The following is a 19,142-nucleotide window of genomic DNA, read 5'->3' as shown; positions in this document are numbered from 1 at the left end:
ATCGCCGGATCTTACACCTGTAGATTTTTATTTATGGGAACGCGTTAAATCGCTAGTTTACTGCGTTGAAATAACTTCAGTTGATCAACTGAGATTGCGAATTGTTGATTCATTTGATCAACTTCGAACTGAGATCAATGGTCTCCGCAGAGTGCGCTTTAATTTAAGACGGCGATATCAGGCAGTGTTTTTGAACATCTGCTTTAGTATTTTTTCTTCTTTTTTATTTATTACTATTTGTTTATAATTTTATGTTCTTGTTAATATTTTTGTTAGAATTTTTGTTATGTTCTTGTTTGTTGTTACCGTGAAAATTAAATTTATCGTTTTGGAAATTACATTCTTTTATTCAACTAAAATAAATTAACGCTGGATTTAATTAAATCTGCACTTAGAAATTTATGCAAATAATGGTTATTAGCTCAGTTCGTTTTTCAATTGTCATCGCCAACTCAGATCATACGGAAATGTTTCCTTTTTTTGTTTGTTACGATTGAAATCAAAGCTTAACATTTTTGCGTATAACTCGAAAACGGTCAATGTTATCAAAATTTTCAAAGAGTGATAAAAGTTTCTAAAATAAATTTTCTATTAAAAAGTACAAAAACAAATGTAGGGTTACGTGCGAACAAAAAAGTTCTGAGCAAACAAATTTTAGGTACACCCTGTATAGCATGGTTGCCGCCGCCCGATCAAAGTCAAAATTGGTTCAATGATTTTGCTTGATATATCTTTACCCTGTACCAAATTTCAACGCTCTATCATAAATGGTATTGAAAATATTTAGAAAAATGTGTTAAAATTTCTGAACTTTGATGGCCCATATCTTGGCCATTTGAAGACTTTTATAATAATTTTTTTTCACGAATCGTCATCATTTTTGCTCTAGTATATGAGGTTAATTTTATGCCCCGAGTCACCGGAACACCTGTAGAGTTTGAAAATAATGCCTCTTACACAATATTATTTTTTCATGCATAATATCATTTTTTAATATATGTCAAATATGATAAAGAAATATTACCGCATCATTAGAAAGATTTATTTGGTATATTTAAAAAATTTCAAAAAATATTTGTTGATAGTCATAAAAATGATAATTATGGGTTCAAACTCCAAACTGTGCGACAATTATAAATACGCAATTCAACACGTTCTCCAACAGTCGTTGATCAGAGGAATATAAACCAAAAATAATTAATTTTAGTATAAAAATGTATTACATAATAACTTTGGGTATCATAGCTTTATTATGGATGCTTCGAAATTATTGGAAATGGCACAAAGAAGTAGTACAATATATCGATAAAATTCAAGGTCCAACAGCTTACCCGTTTATCGGAAGTTTACACGTATTTTTTGGAACTACAAAATATGGTAATTAAAAATGAATACTTATAATTAACTAAAACCATCGTATATAATAAAAAAAATATGTTTTTTTAAAGATATCTTCAAAAAAATTAAAGATATTACCGAAAAATATGGACCATTTTTTAGAACATGGAGTAATAATTTGGCGGAAATTCACATTATGCAACCTGAACACATAGAAATCGTTCTAAAAAGTTCAAAATTAATAACAAAAGGAAGAGGTTACGACTTTATTCTGCCATGGTTAGGTGATGGTTTATTAATTAGTAATGGTAATATTAAATTACTTTGAAATACAAAACACTGTTAACTTTTAATTAATTTTAGGTCCCAAATGGTTTCAGCGTCGCAAATTAATAACACCAGCCTTCCATTTCAAAATCTTAGAACACTACATGAATGTTTTTTCACAAAAAAGTCGACGTTTAATTACAGTTTTAGAAAAAGAAGCAAATAACGAAGTATTCGATGTTTATCCTTATATAACTCATTGCGCTTTAGATATTATATGTGAAACTGCAATGGGAGTTTCAGCGAACGCTTTGGAAAATACAGAAAATAATCAGTACGTCGATTCATTATACAAAACCAGTGAATTAATCATAAATAGATTATTTACGCCTTGGTATCATTCAAATTTGTATTATTTATTCCCTGAGGGAAGAGAATTTCAACGACATTTAAAGATTCTCCATGGATTTACAACTAAAGTTATTGCTGATAGAAAAAAAATTTTACAAGAAAATCCTAGTAATAAAATATCATCTTCATCTAACGACGTTTTAATAAATTCGAAACAAAAATTATCTTTCTTGGATCTACTTTTATCTGCGAACGAAACTGTTCCCGATAAAGATGTAAGAGAAGAAGTGGACACCTTTATGTTTGAAGGACACGATACAACAACAGCAGCGATATCTTGGAGTTTATTTTTATTAGGAAATCATCTTGATCTACAAGAAAAAGTCTATAAAGAACTTAAAGACGTTTTAGGTGACAAAAAGTGTCCCGAAACGATATCCGAATTAAACGACTTGCAATATTTAGAATGTTGTATTAAAGAAGCTTTAAGAATATATCCTAGTGTACCAATAATAGCAAGAAAATTAACTGAAGAAATAGTAATAGATGGTTATAAAATTCCTAAAAACGTTTATTGTTCTGTACACATTTATAAGGTGCATAGAAATCCAAAAATTTATCCGAACCCAATGAAATTTGATCCGGATCGATTTTTACCTGAAAATACTACATCACGACATCCATATGCTTACATTCCATTCAGTGCTGGACCAAGAAATTGTATTGGACAAAAATTTGCTATTTATGAAGAAAAAACGGTTTTGGCAGCAATCTTAAAAACTTACAAAGTTATTGCAATTGACTCTCAGGATAATGTAAATGAATTAGGTGAACTTATTATGAGACCTGAAGAGGGTGTTAGAATTAAATTGGAAAAAAGATGAATTAATTATTGTAAATAATAAATTTCAATTTGTACAGTTCAAATTTTCAATAAGATGTATAATAATATGTGAGGAAAAGTGTTTGATTGTAAATAATTGAAAGACCTAGAATAGATAAATAGATGAACCTACAATTTCGGGCCAGTGTTATTTTCTAGATGTTAGTATAAAATTAAAAGTTTATGTCTTTTATTTTATATAGAATTTAAGTCTAACTAGTTTCGGTCCTTGACCATCTTCAGAGACTCTACAAATAGATTAACATCTCTCATCTTATCCATTTTACAAACGACAGCGGTAGTAGCTTTTGTTAACATAAGATATCACTATGTTGCATATTTTTATTGCGTTAAAACTAGAAGTCTGAAGACGCACGGCTAAACCCGAAACTTTCTAGTTCTCAGTCTAGCGTTGGTTCTAGTGGCAGTGGTAGGTAGCGCTAGTTAGCATAAGATATTATTACGTTGGATATTTTTATTGAACTAAAACTAGAACGAGAACTTTAATTCTATTATTATATTCGTAGTAATCTTCATAAAATAACCTTTAAAGTGAGTACAAACTTGACGTATTTGTCTCAAAAAACCAAAAAGTTCGAACTTTCAACTTTTAATTTTGACATATTTGCCAACTTCATAAAAAATCCTTTAAAATGAGTCCAAACTCGACATATTTAACTTTAAGGGGCCTATTCACACGCGGACATGTGCGGTGGATTTGATCGGCGAACAGATCCGTTATTTAGTACATACAATGAAACAAATTCGTCGTTTAACTACACACATTGCAACAAATCCATCTGCAGTAGCACGTGTTTCCTAGCAGTCAGGAGTGATTTTTGTAAGATATGGATTCAATTACTACAAAAAGAAATGTAGCACTGATTGGGGCTTACATTGCATTGTTTGATGAAAAAAAAAAGAAAAGGATCTGGTGTAAACGTTGGTATTTGGAAAGACGGAGATATTCCCATATGAGTTTAATTAGAGAACTGAAAACCAATGAGCCTAGTGATTTACATAATTTTTTTCGTATGGACAGTGAATCGTTCGAAACATTGCTGCAGTATATCCGGCCCATGATTGTACGAAAAAATACACATATTAGAGAAGCAGTAAGTGCTAGAGAGCGACTAGTTGCCACGTTACGATACCTAGCAACCGGAAGATGTATTGCAGATTTAAAGTTCAGTTGTGCTATATCACCACAGTTACTGGGTAATATTATACCTGAAACTTGTTGGGCATTATTTAAGGCGTTAAAAAAGGAATACATGAAGGTATGTTATTTTTATTATTTATAAATCGTTTATAACTTACATTTATTACACTCTATTATTAAATGAAATAAATTCAGAAAGTTCGTTCGCGTTAGGGGCTGTGATCATTCCATTCAAAGACGAACGTTCCGCGAGTTGACTATTCTTCTCCACTTGTGTGGAAGATATTGGTGCTGGCGTGTATTGAGTTGGCTGTGTGTAAGTTTGTGTAATTTGTGCCGTGTATGGCGGTACTGGTGTACACAACCCTGAAAACTGTGTGTGCGTTGGCCGAGGAACTAAACTTGCTTCATATTGTTGTTGTTGATGAGGATAATATGGGTCATGGTGGTACACCGCTGTTTGTGGAATGTTAGCAGGAATGCTAATAGAGCAATTTTCTGCCAACCTCTTCAATTTTCCGAAATACAGAACGTCTGAAATGAGTTTCTGTGCAATAGTCCGTTGGTGTGGTTCCATATTTTCCAAGTCACACGCAACGCTTTTTCCAAATGGTTCATAACGGAGAGTTGTTGGTGGTACAGCTGCAAGTGCGGTGCTTGCTACATCCAAAAATTTCGCTTTCTTTTGTGACAATGTACTATCTTTGGTTGTTAACTTCTTATTCTTCTCTCTAGGTCGAGACTGCTGAGAGGAGCAGGTACTTGTCGGAGTTAAAGGGGACTGTACTGTATCCTCCTGAAATAAAATAATATTATGTTATAAGTTTTATAAACAGCCAAATAACACAAAATATTTTTTGCAGTTTCCATCAAGCGAAGCGGAATGGTTGGAAATATCCGATGACTTTAATACTTCATGGAATTTTGAACACTGTTTAGGTGCGATGGATGGAAAACACATCGCAATAAAAAAACCACCAAACAGTGGATCATTTTATTATAATTATAAAGGCTTTTATAGCACCGTTTTATTTGCGGTCGTCAATGCTAATTATGAATTCATGTATGTGTATACTGGAATTAATGGCAGAATTTCAGACGGAGGTGTTCTGCAAGAAACTGACTTTTACGAAAAACTTGAAAACCACACTTTAAATATACCTTTACCGAGCAGTCTCGATAAAGCAGCAGTTAAATTGCCTTATGTTTTTATTGGCGACGATGCTTTCAGTTTGACCGAAAATGTAATGAAGCCTTATTCTTTGACTGGCATTACTCATGATGCAAAAATTTTTAATTATCGTTTATGCAGAGCGAGAAGAGTGGTTGAAAATGTGTTTGGAATATTGGCAACTCGCTTCAGAATATTATTGAGCACAATTACATTGAATAATTTAGAAAAGATTGATGCGGTAGTATTAGCATGTTGCATCCTTCACAACTTCTTAAGAAGAAATTGTTCTAATTATATGAATACTCGTAGTATTGATACAGTCAACAGTGACGGTGACTGGCGCGAAGAGCTTCGTCAACTACAAAACTTACAAAACAGAAGGACTTATTACAATGAAATGGCTAAGAATGTTAGAAATGCCTTTAAAGATTATTACAACCATGAAGGAAAGATACAATTTCAAGACAACATGATTAACTGAAATTAACTTTATCACTTTTTGTTAAGCGTTTTGTTGTTTATTCCTGTAATCTTCTGCTTTGTATCATTGTATTATAATACATAATAAAATAAGTAAAATTGCAACTTACGCTTATAAATTCACTGTAACTGCAGTCGTCGTCGGTAGCCGATTCCTCAATTGCCAATGAAGATGTTCCAGGCCTGACCTCTTCATTGTCTTGCGTAAACAAAAGCAAGTCAAAATACCATAAAGTAGGCTCGTATATGTTATCGGCAGATGATCCAGTTCGTTTGCTTTTCCTCATTTCTCTTAATTCCCGTCGGAAACCAGCACGCAAGGAATCAATTTTCTTTCTCACATACTGTACATTAGCCTCTGGACATATTTCTTTGCATTTAATAACTAATGCCTCATACGCGTCATTTCTTTTTTGTTTGTTTACGTACTCTTTGCTTTTTACGTTCCAGAGACAAGGATACGTTTTATACAATGAAATAAAGCTTTCCCAAAATTGTTTGTTATCACGGAAAGACATATTTAACCTTAAAAAGCGCACCGTCTGTCAAACAAATCCTCTGCGTACGTATTCACGCGTGGTTATGCTCGGCTCGCTGTCGCTGCTCGTTGTTCTACACAACGTACGGCGAGCAAGACATATACGGCGAGCGCGTGGATATACACATGCGGACTTGTACGACGGACAAATTCGATAGACAGATTCGACGAACAAACTCACGTGTGAATAGGCCCCTTTAATATTAATGGAAATACAATCACTTCGGGTTTGAAACGTCAACGTCAATTTTGACGTATTTGTCATCTTCATTAAAAAACCTTCAAAATGAGTCCAAAGATGACGCAATTATCTCAAAAAATAAAAAAGTTAGAATAAAAAACATTAAACCCGAAGTTAGCAACAATGAAGATAGCAATTTAATTTTTAAATATTAATACCAACCTTAATTTTTTTTTTTAATTATATTTTTGTTTTTGTGACAAATATTAAGGCATTTTTTAAAAATTAAAAATATGTTAAAATGACATTGACATTTCAAACCGGAAGTTGCTTATATCTCGAGTAATATTGGAATTAAACGTGTCATGTTTGGACTCATTTTAAAGGATTTTTCACGACCATTACAAATATGTCAAAATTGACGTTGACATTCTTAACCGGAAGTTGACCATAACTTCATTAGTATTGAAGATAAATATGTCGTGTTTGTACTCATTTTAAAGGATTTTTAATGAAGATTACATATTTGTCAACTTTATAAAAAATCCTTTAAAATGAGTCCAAACTCGACATATTTAACTTTAATATTAATCGAAAAACAATCACTTCCGGTTTGTAACGTCAACGTCAATTTTGACATTTTTGTCATCTTCATTAAAAAACCTTTAAAATGAGTCCAAAGATGACGCAATTATCTCAAAAAATAAAAAAGTTAGAATAAAAAACATTAAACCCGAAGTTAGCAACAATGAAGATAGCAATTTAATTTTTAAATATTAATACCAACCTTAATTTTTTTTTTTAATTATATTTTTGTTTTTGTGACAAATATTAAGGCATTTTTTAAAAATTAAAAATATGTCAAAACGACATTGACATTTCAAACCGGAAGTTGCTTATATCTCGAGTAATATTGGAATTAAACGTGTCATGTTTGGACTCATTTTAAAGGATTTTTCACGACCATTACAAATATGTCAAAATTGACGTTGACATTCTTAACCGGAGGTTGACCATAACTTCATTAGTATTGAAGATAAATATGTCGTGTTTGTACTCATTTTAAAGGATATTTAATGAAGATTACATATTTGTCAACTTTATAAAAAATCCTTTAAAATGAGTCCAAACTCGACATATTTAACTTTAATATTAATTGAAAAACAATCACTTCCGGTTTGTAACGTCAACGTCAATTTTGACATATTTGTCATCTTCATTAAAAAACCTTTAAAATGAGTCCAAAGATGACGCAATTATCTCAAAAAATAAAAAAGTTAGAATAAAAAACATTAAACCCGAAGTTAGCAACAATGAAGATAGCAATTTAATTTTTAAATATTAATACCAACCTTAATTTTTTTTTTTTAATTATATTTTTGTTTTTGTGACAAATATTAAGGCATTTTTTAAAAATTAAAAATATGTCAAAACGACATTGACATTTCAAACCGGAAGTTGCTTATATCTCGAGTAATATTGGAATTAAACGTGTCATGTTTGGACTCATTTTAAAGGATTTTTCACGACCATTACAAATATGTCAAAATTGACGTTGACATTCTTAACCGGAAGTTGACCATAACTTTATTAGTATTGAAGATAAATATGTCGTGTTTGTACTCATTTTAAAGGATTTTTAATAAAGATTAAAAATATTTCAAAATTGAGGTTGACACTTTAAACCTGAAGTTAGTTATCATGTAATAGAAGTTTTATAACTGAAGTTAATCTAGTGTTAGTCACTTTTCCGCACTTTCTTTTTATTTTTAACGTGTTTTTTGGGGTGATTTCACATTAATTTAAAAAAATCGTTCATTTTTAAGCCAAATGATGACTTTATGATTAAATTTATACCACGATTTACAGAAACATCCCGTGCTTGTGATAGCTGTAAGCTAACATCAGTGTTCTGTGATAAAAATGGACAGACACCAAACAATTTTCAATAGTTTGAGCCTGTCTATTCTGAGAAGTTTTATATTTTTAGAGAGATGAAAACGAAAATCCTATTTTTCTGAACATTATTCATTTGTCGCTTAGTTAAGTGATGCATAACGCGGTCCAATTGTGCAACTTCACAATAAAACGGAATTGGGATACCTTAAGAAATGGTTTTGTAAAGTTCCCCTTACGAATGGAGTGATATATTTGGGGCTACAGTTAAATGGGACGCGAAAATTCTCTGGGGTTTACCATCAGAAACATTCTTCGCAGTATTACGACCAATGATAACTTATGGTGACGTATTTAGTGACCTAGAGCTACAAATTACAATGTGTGGTTTGTATATTTAGATCAATAATAGAAACACGAACAGCAGCAATAAAATAATTTTATGTTTACAAACTTCAAATCTAAAAAAGTTCACGTGGTTGCTATGAGTTGCTTGCGGGAAATAAAGGATTAATTTTATGTCTTAATTTTCAGAAATGAATCAAAGATATATCTTTAAAATAAAGCGGCCTTTTAATATTTCTGCTTTGTAGGGGATCGAAATAGATTTATTGTAAACTGTTAGGAGTTTAACAATAAGTAAAAAAGTTTTCTGCCAATATCTCCCACTGCGCTTCCCTTTCCAATATTAGATCCACCTTCAGTGTATTAGTGCTTTTAGCATGAGGCAATGTTTCCTTAATCGCTATAAACTATGAACACTATATAAATATCAAATATTAAATTTTAATGAATTAATTAAAAAAATCATAACTTTTATTATGATACCGTTAAGTAAAGATTTTCTCAAACAAAAGACTTCTCAACAAAAGATTTATTATTTATTGATTTCTCCATTTGCCTATTCATTACTAATTTTCAATGGGCTCTATTTAAACGCTCGAGTAATGAATTGGTTTTGCGTCAATATTAAAATTAGTTAATGAGGAGAATTATCTATTTGGTTATCCAATCGTTATTTTATGTTTCATTTTATATTGAAGTTTCGCCGCCACATCATTATTAAAATTAATGTCACATAAAAATTACAAGAACATTAGCATATGGACGACACGAACCACTTGTTATAAATTATTTCAATGCTAGACGATGAAAACTGTTTAGTATTGATTTCATGTTTATTTGAGACACGATTTTTTTAGGAAAAACAACATTGGGGAAAAATCGTTACAAGAAATTTCATATAAAATCGTCTTTAATCTTTGATTATAAATGTTTGGTCACCTTGACTAACCCGACTTCAATTATATAAATAAACGTCGGATAGCAGATGGAAGTAAACCGCACTAGTCCAATAAATAACATCGGAATGACCATCCGCTCCATGATTTACATTCAGACCGCTTCCGATATATTCAAATCCAACAATAGAGCCGAATACGATGAGCAAATTTTCATAAAACTCAATTCAATTATAATAATTTAATAAAATCAAATCTAAAACGTTCGTTAAATGTCTTAATTTATTACATCACTGTTTTCGAATTTTATTTTTTAATTCTTCTGTATTACATAACATGATTTTTATAACAACAATATATGATAATGTTATAATCTTGATAGGAACAATGACGAGTTATACAAGAATTTATCATAACAAGGGCACTTATATGCACGAGTTATTTATAAACTTGGCAGACTTTACTTAAAAAAAAAATCACTCACACGTAAAGTTATCTTTTCCTCTCGAGAATATATAGTCTCTTATCTCTGTAATAGTCGATTTCATTTCAATTGACGGTTTAAAATATATCGTACCTACCTATTTACCTGTCAAAAAGCTATTAAGATTTCGTAATAATCAATAAGTTTTCTACTTTGATCAAGTGGAAAAAATACTCAAAATCGTCGTAGTGATAATGGAGATTGAAAAGAGTCAAATATATTAATTTTATTTGGTTAATTTTTCTTCAAAGTTCTTCGAGATAACAAATTTTCTAGATTCTTGTATATCTCTAATTAAATTTGTTTTAAAACGGATTGTATTTTATGATAATTTCTCAATTCGTTCTTGTGATACGATGATGTCAATTGCATTTTTATCAATTAACCACAATAACCGTAGAGTTAGATGTTAACTGATAATTTCAAGCAAAACTAAAGTGTTGAAATATAAGTATATTTCAAATCCATCGCTACAACCTAAGCATAATTAAAACATGCCATGATACAATGAAAAGAATTAATCATTCACTTGGATTCCTAAACTTACTTTAGTATATTTATTTATTCCGCCATCTTATCACGAGTTACCAAAAGCACAGAATCAAGGTCCGTTGCATAAGCATACTGTATAAGGTTATCCAACTCCCTATGAACGCTGTTGTTGTGAACGTATCCGTCTTTAGAGACGTGCGATTCTAGTTCTAGGTATAGTGTTACTTTTAGTGATAGTACTAGTGTAAAACTAGAATTAACACTATACTTAGAACTACAATCATTCGGGTTTAGCCATCTTTAGAGACGTGCGGCTAAACCCAAATGGATCTAGTTCTAGGTATAGTGTTAATTCTACATAGTGACCGTGCTAGTGCAAAACTAGAACTAACACTAGACCTAGAATTAGAAATATTCGGGTTTAGCCGTGCGTCTGAAGAGTCTGAGTATGAAGACGTACGGCTAAACCCGAAACTTTCTAGTTTTAGGTCTAGTATTAGTTCTAGTTTTAATTGTTATGCAGTACTAGACCTAGAACTAGAAACATTCGGGTTTAGCCGTCTTAAGAGACGTACGGCTAAACCCAAATGTTTCTAGTTCTAGGTCTAATGTTAGTTCTAGTGACAATGCAAATGTAAAACTAGAACTAACACTATACTTAGAACTAAAATCATTCGGGTTTAGCCGTCTTTAGAGACGTGCGGCTAAACCCAAATGATTCTAGTTCTAGGTATAGTGTTAATTCTACATAGTAACAGTGTTAGTGTAAAACTAGAACTAACACTAGACCTAGAACTAGAATCATTCGGGTTTAGCCGTCTTAAGAGACGTACGGCTAAACCCAAATGTTTCTAGTTCTAGGTCTAATATTAGTTCTAGTGACAGTGCAAATGTAAAACTAGAACTAACACTATACTTAGAACTAAAATCATTCGGGTTTAGCCGACTTTAGAGACGTGCGGCTAAACCCAAATGATTCTAGCTCTAGATATAGTGTTAATTCTACATAGTAACAGTGTTAGTGTAAAACTAGAGCTAACAGTAGACCTAGAATAGTTTCTAGTTCTAGGTCTAGTGTTAGCTCTAGTTTTAATTGTTATGCAGTACTAGACTTAGAACTAGAATCATTCGGGTTTAGCCGTCTTAAGAGACGTACGGCTAAACCCAAATGTTTCTAGTTCTAGGTCTAATGCTAGTTCTAGTGACAGTGTAAATGTAAAACTAGAAGTAACAGTATACCTAGAACTAGAATCATTCAGGTTTAGCCGTCTTTAGAGACGTGCGGCTAAACCTAAATGATGCTAGTTCTAGGTATAGTGCTAATTCTACATAGTAACAGTGCTAGTGTAAAACTAGAACTAACACTAGACCTAAAACTAGAAAGTTTCGGGTTTAGCCGTGCGTTTGAAGACGCGCGGCTAAATCCGAATAAGACCGAATCTTTACCACCAATAGCAACATACCTTGGTAACTCGCTATAATATGGCGTCACATTTGGCGGGTTACTGCCACTGTCACTTCTGGTTACTCTGTAGTATAATTATAATGACTCATGATCAATTACGTCCATAGCTTCTGCCATGGCGTGCATCTAAATCAATAACAATTTGGGATACTAAGTTGGATACTTAGTCAAACTTGGGGTAACACAAAAACTCAAAGCTGCGTTCAGAAATATGGAAAACTCAAGTTGAGGTTTTGGAACATGACTTCTTTTAAAAGGCCAAGTTTATTATTCTACTTCAATTAGAAGAAGATACATTTCTTCATCAATTCTTCAAGAAAAAGAAGGATCAGAAACGTCAGGACTAAATAAGTCCAGAAAAAAGAGTTCTGGAAACTTGATTTATTTTTGCAAATAAAATTCGTTGATATGAAAATGTTGGCAGTCTCTTATCGTCATAATAATGAATGTAGCTCGTACCACTTCATATTCAATTTCATCTTACGAATTTTAAGAGCTTTTTATCAGCAACGTTGTTGTTGTCCATAACCGGCAAAACCTTAATGCATGTTTGCTTTTGTACAAGTAAACATCATGCATACTTTATTAAAGGTTACTGGAAAGGGAAATTATAAAATCGTATATACAGGTTTCCCAAAAGTAACGGATAAATTCGTTAAAACAATTAAGAACAGTTTATTTAAAAATCGCTGAAACGGGTCTAAAGATCTGAATTTTTTGCAATTGTTTGGTATAGATTTTAATTTTTTTCCGCCATTTTTAAACGAGTAATGACGTCATAGTTTTTTTTTCCAAATAGAATACTCTGTTTCTATTACGGAATATGAAAGGGGACATTTTTCTGAATCTAGTACAGTCAATATTAATATTGGTTACATAAGAAAATTTTCGAGAAAAATTATCTTAAAGTTTCATGATTTTCCATTCATTTAAGATAGTAAAATAGCAGTAGCTATGCGTAACCATGGCAACCAACTGTTTGAGATATCAAAAATTAATCATTGTCTTAATAAAATATCTAAAACAACTGGTTGCCATGGTTACGCATGGCTACTGTTATTTTTTTACCTCAATGAATGGAAAATCATGAAACTTTAAGGCAATTTTTCTTATGCAACTAATATTAATTTTGGCTGTACCAAATTCAGAAAAAAATCCTCTTTCATATTCCGTAATAAAAATGAGGGATTGCTATTTGAAAAAAATGGCGATGAGAAAAAATTTAAATCTTTACACCCGTCTCAGCGATTTTTCTATAACCCGTTTTTAATTGTTTTAACGAATTTATCCATTACTTTCCGTAAGCACTATACAGGGTGTCTCAGCGAGACCGGTCATTAGACGTTTCTGGGGTTCTGGCCAAACAAAAAATTTGAGAATGCAGACTTAAGTATTATCAATTACGTTCTCTTCATCTAAAATATTTTCAGATTTCTAGCACTTCCGGTTATACCGGAAGTCCTACTTTATTTTTTTAAATGGAACACCCTGTATATTTTTACATCATGGCACACTAGGCTAAATATCCATATGATATGTGTGCATTTTTCAAAAAACCCTAATTATCTCCCAAACTATTAATATTAGGTATGGGCCATATGGAATATAAAAGATGTAGAATGAGACACCGAAGACGACTAAAAAATAAAATATGGGGGGTGCCATTTAAAAAAATGAAGTTATGGTACTTCCAAATTTTGAAAAGTTAACGTGTCATAGTAAAGTGATCAAACGTTCTAGACCGCAGTTCTTGGCACCAAAACATACTCCATCATGTTGCTTAAGCATGTTCTCAATCCTAAATTGATATCCCAAAAATTGAGTGTTTTCTGATTTTTTGAACAAATGTCTGCTGGAGCAGATTTTTCTAGAAAAATTCGAATAACTCGAGAACGACCAAATCAAATTGCAAAAAGTAAAGTTATTTATAAACCTTGACAACAGACAAATCCAAATATGTAAAAATATACAGGATGTTCCATTTAAAAAAATAAAGTTGGTGTCGACTTCCGGTGTAACCGGAAGTGCTAGAAATATGAAAATATTTTAGATGAAGAGAACGTAATTGATAATACTTAAGTCTGCATTCTCAAATTTTTTGTTTGGCCAGAACCCCAGAAACGTCTAATGACCGGTCTCGCTGAGACACCCTGTATAAAGTGATTCGTCGAAAAACCTCTTGGTCTTGGAAGTTGAAATTCTTGCCCGATATTTTATGCCAGCCGAGGTTTTCCAGAATGACTGTCTTAAATCGCCATCTATTTCCACTGAATTAAAATGAATAATTTAGCCGATTCAGTTGAATTTAATTAAAAGGAAAACCCCAAGTGAACCGTAAAATTAGACCATATGATGCTTTAGTGAAAAATTCTTGAATGGTGTTGTCTGCAAAACTATACTTTCTGGTCTTTTCTTTCTTTTTAAAGTTAAACTTGATTAAAATATACTCAATATACAGTATAGTTTATTCTTAAAAAATTTAGTTCTAGAATCGAAACTTTTAATATAAAACTCGATAATGATAAAACTATTTACTTTCGAAGGCAAATGGATATTTGTAGCACTGTTTATTTACTATGCAATTTTGATAAAGAATTAACAAAATTGTACCTCGAGGTGTAAATGAAACAGCACAATCACTTGCAGTTCATGAATAATAAGTAATACTAATCTAAAACATACTGTTTTCTAGAAAGGAGAACCTGTTGTTGTGACCAGTTTGTTATACATTAGAATTCTCCCAATACATCAGAAAATTTAACAACAATCTTTCTCATTTAGCTACAAAAACAGTTTCTCCACAACAACACTTTATTTTTAATACATACTCAGATTCATTGTTTTCAAAGACAAGATGCCCTTCAACGCTATCGTACTCCTTCCCATTTTTGGCTGTACCATCTTCCGTCCAATACGGAACCAAAACACGTCCTCTAGCTCCAGAACACCTATTCACGTTCAGCTCATAAGTACCAACACTTTCAACCAGTTCAAAGTTTTGTTTTGTAAATTTAAAAATACCCCCATGGTCATCGTCCATGATTATTATCGTTGCTAAATTTGGTGAACCGATCATACCGGGGGGTTGACTATTTCTTAATCTAACGTAAAAATGTTCGTCCGCTTCGAAGACGTCGTCGTCGATTACTTCTAAAGAGAAACTCTTTTCTTTTTCGCCCGGTGCGAAATGTAAGGTGCCCTTTGTTGCTATGTAATCAGCTCCGGCCGTAGCCGTACCATCTTCGGTGCAGTAATCAATCATCAAGGGACCATCGACATCTCCATGTCTTAAGACACGGACGTCGAATCTTCCGCAACTTTCTAAAACGGTGTAAGTAGCAGGTTCGAAGATAACTTTACTGGAAGCTGACGGATTAAATTCAGCGGCACCGGATTCTCTTTGAAGTTCGGCTTTAACTTCACTAAGATCACTTTGGGCTCTTTCCGAAATTCGTCTTAATAAATCTCCAGAACCCATTAATTTTCTGGTCGCTTGGATTCGATAAAAAGCTCGAGATTTTGGACCACGATTTAAAAGTAATTCGTGGGCCATCCTTTCTAATGATTCCAAGTCGCATGTTGGGTGTTGTGCTCTCAATTCTTTTAACGTTGTTATGTATTCAGTTTTGATTTCTTCGTGAGCATCTTCCGCGTCCATTAAATCATTAGATCCAAGTTCTAAAGCTTCTGCTTGAACAATAACACCACGCCGATTCATCCGATAACCTTTTCTAATGTATTTATACATTTTTCGATCTGCCATGTAAGCCGTTAAAACAGTGGCAGGAAAGAAAATGAATGTAAGAAGTGCTTCCCAAACTTCAACAATTCCCGGAGTGATAATGGCCAAGATAGCATATAGCCAAATGTAAGCAAACACCGACCAGGTTGCGGTAACGAAAAATACGCTTAAATGTTTTATTCGTCTCGTTTCTCCTTTCGGAATAACCGAAACGCAGATGGCAATAATAATAAAAAGGTTATAAGCTGCAGAACCAACAATCGTTCCCGGTCCTAAGTCTCCGGCTTCAAAATGTTTTGCGTAAATTTCAATAACGGATAATAAAATTTCCGGTGCGCTCGATCCAAGGGCCATAAGGGTTAAATTAGCTACCGTTTCATTCCAAACCCTCACCACCAATATATGACGCTCCCCATTCGATTTCCTCACTTTAACCTCCCTTTCTTGCGAAGTAATCACTTCAATGGCAGCCATAAATCTATCCGATATGATTGAAACGCCGATAAAAAGGTACACCAAAGCGATGAAATACACCAAACCACGACAAATTCTTTCCATAGTTGTTAAATCTTGCAAAGGAAGCCAGCATGGTATGACCAAACCATCTGTACATTGGATTAAAGTCGAACTATTATTGTGGGGTTCCCCCATGGTGTTTTGAATGAAGAGAAATAACTGAAGCAGGAAAAAGAGGAAAAGTTTATTCTAAAAGAAGTTTTTAGAATCGATTTTTTCTTTATGGTGTCCACATTACACGAAGACGATGTGAATTTACGATGTAATTCAACGATGGGGACCGCGTCCGGACGGCGGCGACGATGACGACGCGACGCGCACTATTGTTGGTTTAGTACTGGTCGTCGGTTTCGGCTAAAATGTTCCGTCTGAGGTGGGATTCGCGCACACGCGTCCATAGGCGGCCGTTGCTTGGGATAAAGGACTTGGAATCCCGGGGTGTTCGTCTGGTATCCTAGAGACACGTTCTCGGACCTCGTCCTTGAATTTTAAAGGAACAAACTCAACGCAATGTCGTCGTTAACCTTAATCATCAAATTTGCATACTGGATCTTTATTTTTATAATTTTCCGGATTAAAAGTACTCTCCAGTAAACATTAAACAAAAATAAAATTATAAGTGCTAATAAATTTTCAAATTTCAAAAGAACTTTTTTAACAAATATGCTACTTTATGTAGTTATGTTTAAAGAGAATTTATATGCAAATTCTTCAACTTGTTATAACGCTTATAATGAAAATAAAAAATGATTGTTAATCAGTATTTGTTTACTTTGATACAATATTTTTGGTTCCCATTTAGGTAGCCAATTTTGTTATCTTAAACGAAACGCAAATGTTTATGTTTGCATTTTGATTGCGAATATATTCACTATGAATATGTAGTAGCACAATTTTACCTTTGCCATAAGTTTATGTTTTCACTGCTTTATGATGTGATGCAGACTTTCCATAAAGCGTTTCTGGAGAAAACAGAGGAGTTTGTATAGTGGCTTATAGATAGGTGTTCCACAAAAAATTGGAATCGTCATCGAATGACGAATAAAAAATGTAATTTAATTGTAATATAATTATCAAGGAAGTTGGTCCATCAAGTATAAAACGGTAATTAAAATGGCAGCTATTATTGTGATAGGTAATCAAGACGTTACCATAACTGGTTTAGCAGGAGAAGATAAATATTCGAAAATGCCACTACTTTCTGTTTTCTTGTCACTAGCAAATCACCCTTTATTGATATTAGTGATGGTTATAATTTCTGGTGCATTTTTGAAGTGATACCCTACACTGATAAGATATGTCAATTTATTTGGATCTAAAATACAAAATGAACGTTTTTGATGCTGATTTAACTAACGAAGCAACTCTGAAAAGAGGATACTTTAATTAATAATTGGTGATATTTCCACAACAATCCATCAAGAAATTAATTTTATTATTAAATTTTATCAAAACTTCAAATATTGTTTTCTCAAAAACTAAAAGTTATTTCTCAAAATATGTTGGTTCATTGGAAAGAGCACATTTTTATTAACATTTTGCGAAATTTTCATACTCATATTCCAAGAAATCGATTTTATACGAATTATTAAAGTTTAATCGACGAAAATTGCAAAATTCGATAAAATTGTCGATTATTTCAAAAATTTATTTCTCAAGAACTAAAAGTGATTTTTCAAAACGGCTTTTTGCATTAAAAAGAGGATACTTTAATTAATAATTGGTGATATTTCCACAAGGATCCTTCAAGAAATTAATTTTATAACGAATTTTGAAAATTATCGATATAAATTGCAACATCGAAAATTTGATCAAAACTTTAATTATTGTTTTCTCAAAAACTAAAAGTTATTTTTCAAAACGTGTTGGTTCATTGGAAAGAGGACACTTTTATTATCACTTTGGGAAATTTTCAAACTCATATTTCAAGAAATGGATTTTATACGAATTTTTAAAACTTAATTGGCGAAAATTGTAAAATTCGAAAAAATTTTCGATTATTTCAAAAATTTATTTCTCAAGAATTGAAAGTGATTTTTCAAAACGGCTTTTTACATTAAAAAGAGGATACTTTAATTAATAATTGGTGACATTTTCACAAGGATCCTTCAAGAAATTAATTTTATAACGAATTTTGAAAATTATCGATATAAATTGCAACATCGAAAATTTGATCAAAACTTTAATTATTGTTTTCTCAAAAACTAAAAGTTATTTCTCAAAACGTGTTGGTTCATTGGAAAGAGCACACTTTTATTAACATTTTGGGAAATTTTTATACTCATATTCCAAGAAATCGATTTTATACGAATTATTAAAGTTTCATCGACGAAAATTTCAAAATTCGATAAAATTGTCGATTATTTCAAAAATTTATTTCTCGAGAACTAAAAGTGATTTTTCAAAACGGCTTTTTGCATTAAAAAGAGGATACTTTAATTAATAATTGGTGATATTTCCACAAGGATCCTTCAAGAAATTAATTTTATAGCGAATTTTGAAAATTATCGATGAAAATTGCAACATCGAAAATTGTATCAAAACTTTAATTATTGTTTTCTCAAAAACTAAAAGTTATTTCTCAAAACGTGTTGGTTCATTGGAAAGAGCTCACTTTTATTAACATTTTGGGAAATTATCATAATCATATTCCAAGAAATCGATTTTATACGAATTATTAAAGTTTAATCGACGAAAATTGCAAAATTCGATAAAATTGTCGATTATTTCAAAAATTTATTTCTCAGGAACTAAAAGTGATTTTTCAAAACGGCTTTTTGCATTAAAAAGAGAATACTTTAATTAATAATTGGTGATATTTTCACAAGGATCCTTCAAGAAATTAATTTTATAACGAATTTTGAAAATTATCGATGAAAATTGCAACATCGAAAATTTTATCAAAACTTCAAATATTGTTTTCTCAAAAACT

The 19,142-nt window shown here is 32.0% G+C and overlaps 3 protein-coding genes and 1 long non-coding RNA gene across 5 annotated transcripts in view; 2 read left to right on the top strand and 2 right to left on the bottom strand.

Moving 5' to 3' along the window:
- LOC111421032 (sodium/calcium exchanger 3) overlaps positions 1-16,559 on the bottom strand; it is a 108,379-nt gene extending 91,820 nt beyond the window's left edge. For both annotated transcript variants that reach the window (XM_023054142.2, XM_023054143.2), the window contains exon 1: positions 14,781-16,559. In XM_023054142.2, the coding sequence (XP_022909910.1) occupies positions 14,781-16,345 (1,565 nt within the window). In that variant the 5' untranslated portion in view covers positions 16,346-16,559. The remainder of the gene's footprint in view (positions 1-14,780) is intronic.
- LOC111421033 (cytochrome P450 4C1-like) lies at positions 1,131-2,921 on the top strand. The gene is made up of 3 exons (XM_023054144.2): positions 1,131-1,377; positions 1,449-1,646; positions 1,702-2,921. The coding sequence occupies exons 1-3, from the start codon at positions 1,215-1,217 to the stop codon at positions 2,838-2,840; spliced, it is 1,500 nt and encodes a 499-aa protein (XP_022909912.1). The 5' UTR covers positions 1,131-1,214; the 3' UTR covers positions 2,841-2,921.
- Positions 3,523-5,760, top strand: LOC111421830 (uncharacterized). Its single transcript, XR_011641020.1, has 2 exons — positions 3,523-4,119; positions 4,865-5,760. It is a non-coding gene; the product is annotated as an uncharacterized lncRNA (long non-coding RNA).
- LOC139430626 (uncharacterized) lies at positions 4,121-6,456 on the bottom strand. Its single transcript, XM_071197809.1, has 2 exons — positions 5,766-6,456; positions 4,121-4,797 (listed from the first exon to the last, which is right to left on the bottom strand). Exons 1-2 carry the CDS (start codon positions 6,171-6,173, stop codon positions 4,165-4,167), a joined length of 1,041 nt encoding a protein of 346 aa, XP_071053910.1. The 5' UTR covers positions 6,174-6,456; the 3' UTR covers positions 4,121-4,164.
- Positions 16,560-19,142: the final 2,583 nt, after the last annotated feature.

This window comes from Onthophagus taurus, chromosome 7 (genome assembly GCF_036711975.1).
Source record: "Onthophagus taurus isolate NC chromosome 7, IU_Otau_3.0, whole genome shotgun sequence".
Lineage (NCBI taxonomy): Eukaryota > Metazoa > Arthropoda > Insecta > Coleoptera > Scarabaeidae > Onthophagus > Onthophagus taurus.
Note: the sequence above shows the minus strand (reverse complement) of the source record. Positions and strands in the feature narration are given on the sequence as shown.

Excerpts from the sequence above, each read along its gene's own strand:
- LOC111421033 (XM_023054144.2), top strand. The coding sequence starts at position 1,215 with ATGTATTACATAATAACTTTGGGTATCATAGCTTTATTATGGATGCTT. Across the intron at positions 1,378-1,448 it reads TTTTGGAACTACAAAATATG|ATATCTTCAAAAAAATTAAA; the intron begins GTAATTAAAAAT and ends GTTTTTTTAAAG. Across the intron at positions 1,647-1,701 it reads TGGTTTATTAATTAGTAATG|GTCCCAAATGGTTTCAGCGT; the intron begins GTAATATTAAAT and ends AATTAATTTTAG.
- LOC139430626 (XM_071197809.1), bottom strand. The coding sequence starts at position 6,173 with ATGTCTTTCCGTGATAACAAACAATTTTGGGAAAGCTTTATTTCATTG. Across the intron at positions 4,798-5,765 it reads GTTACAGTGAATTTATAAGC|GAGGATACAGTACAGTCCCC; the intron begins GTAAGTTGCAAT and ends ATTTTATTTCAG.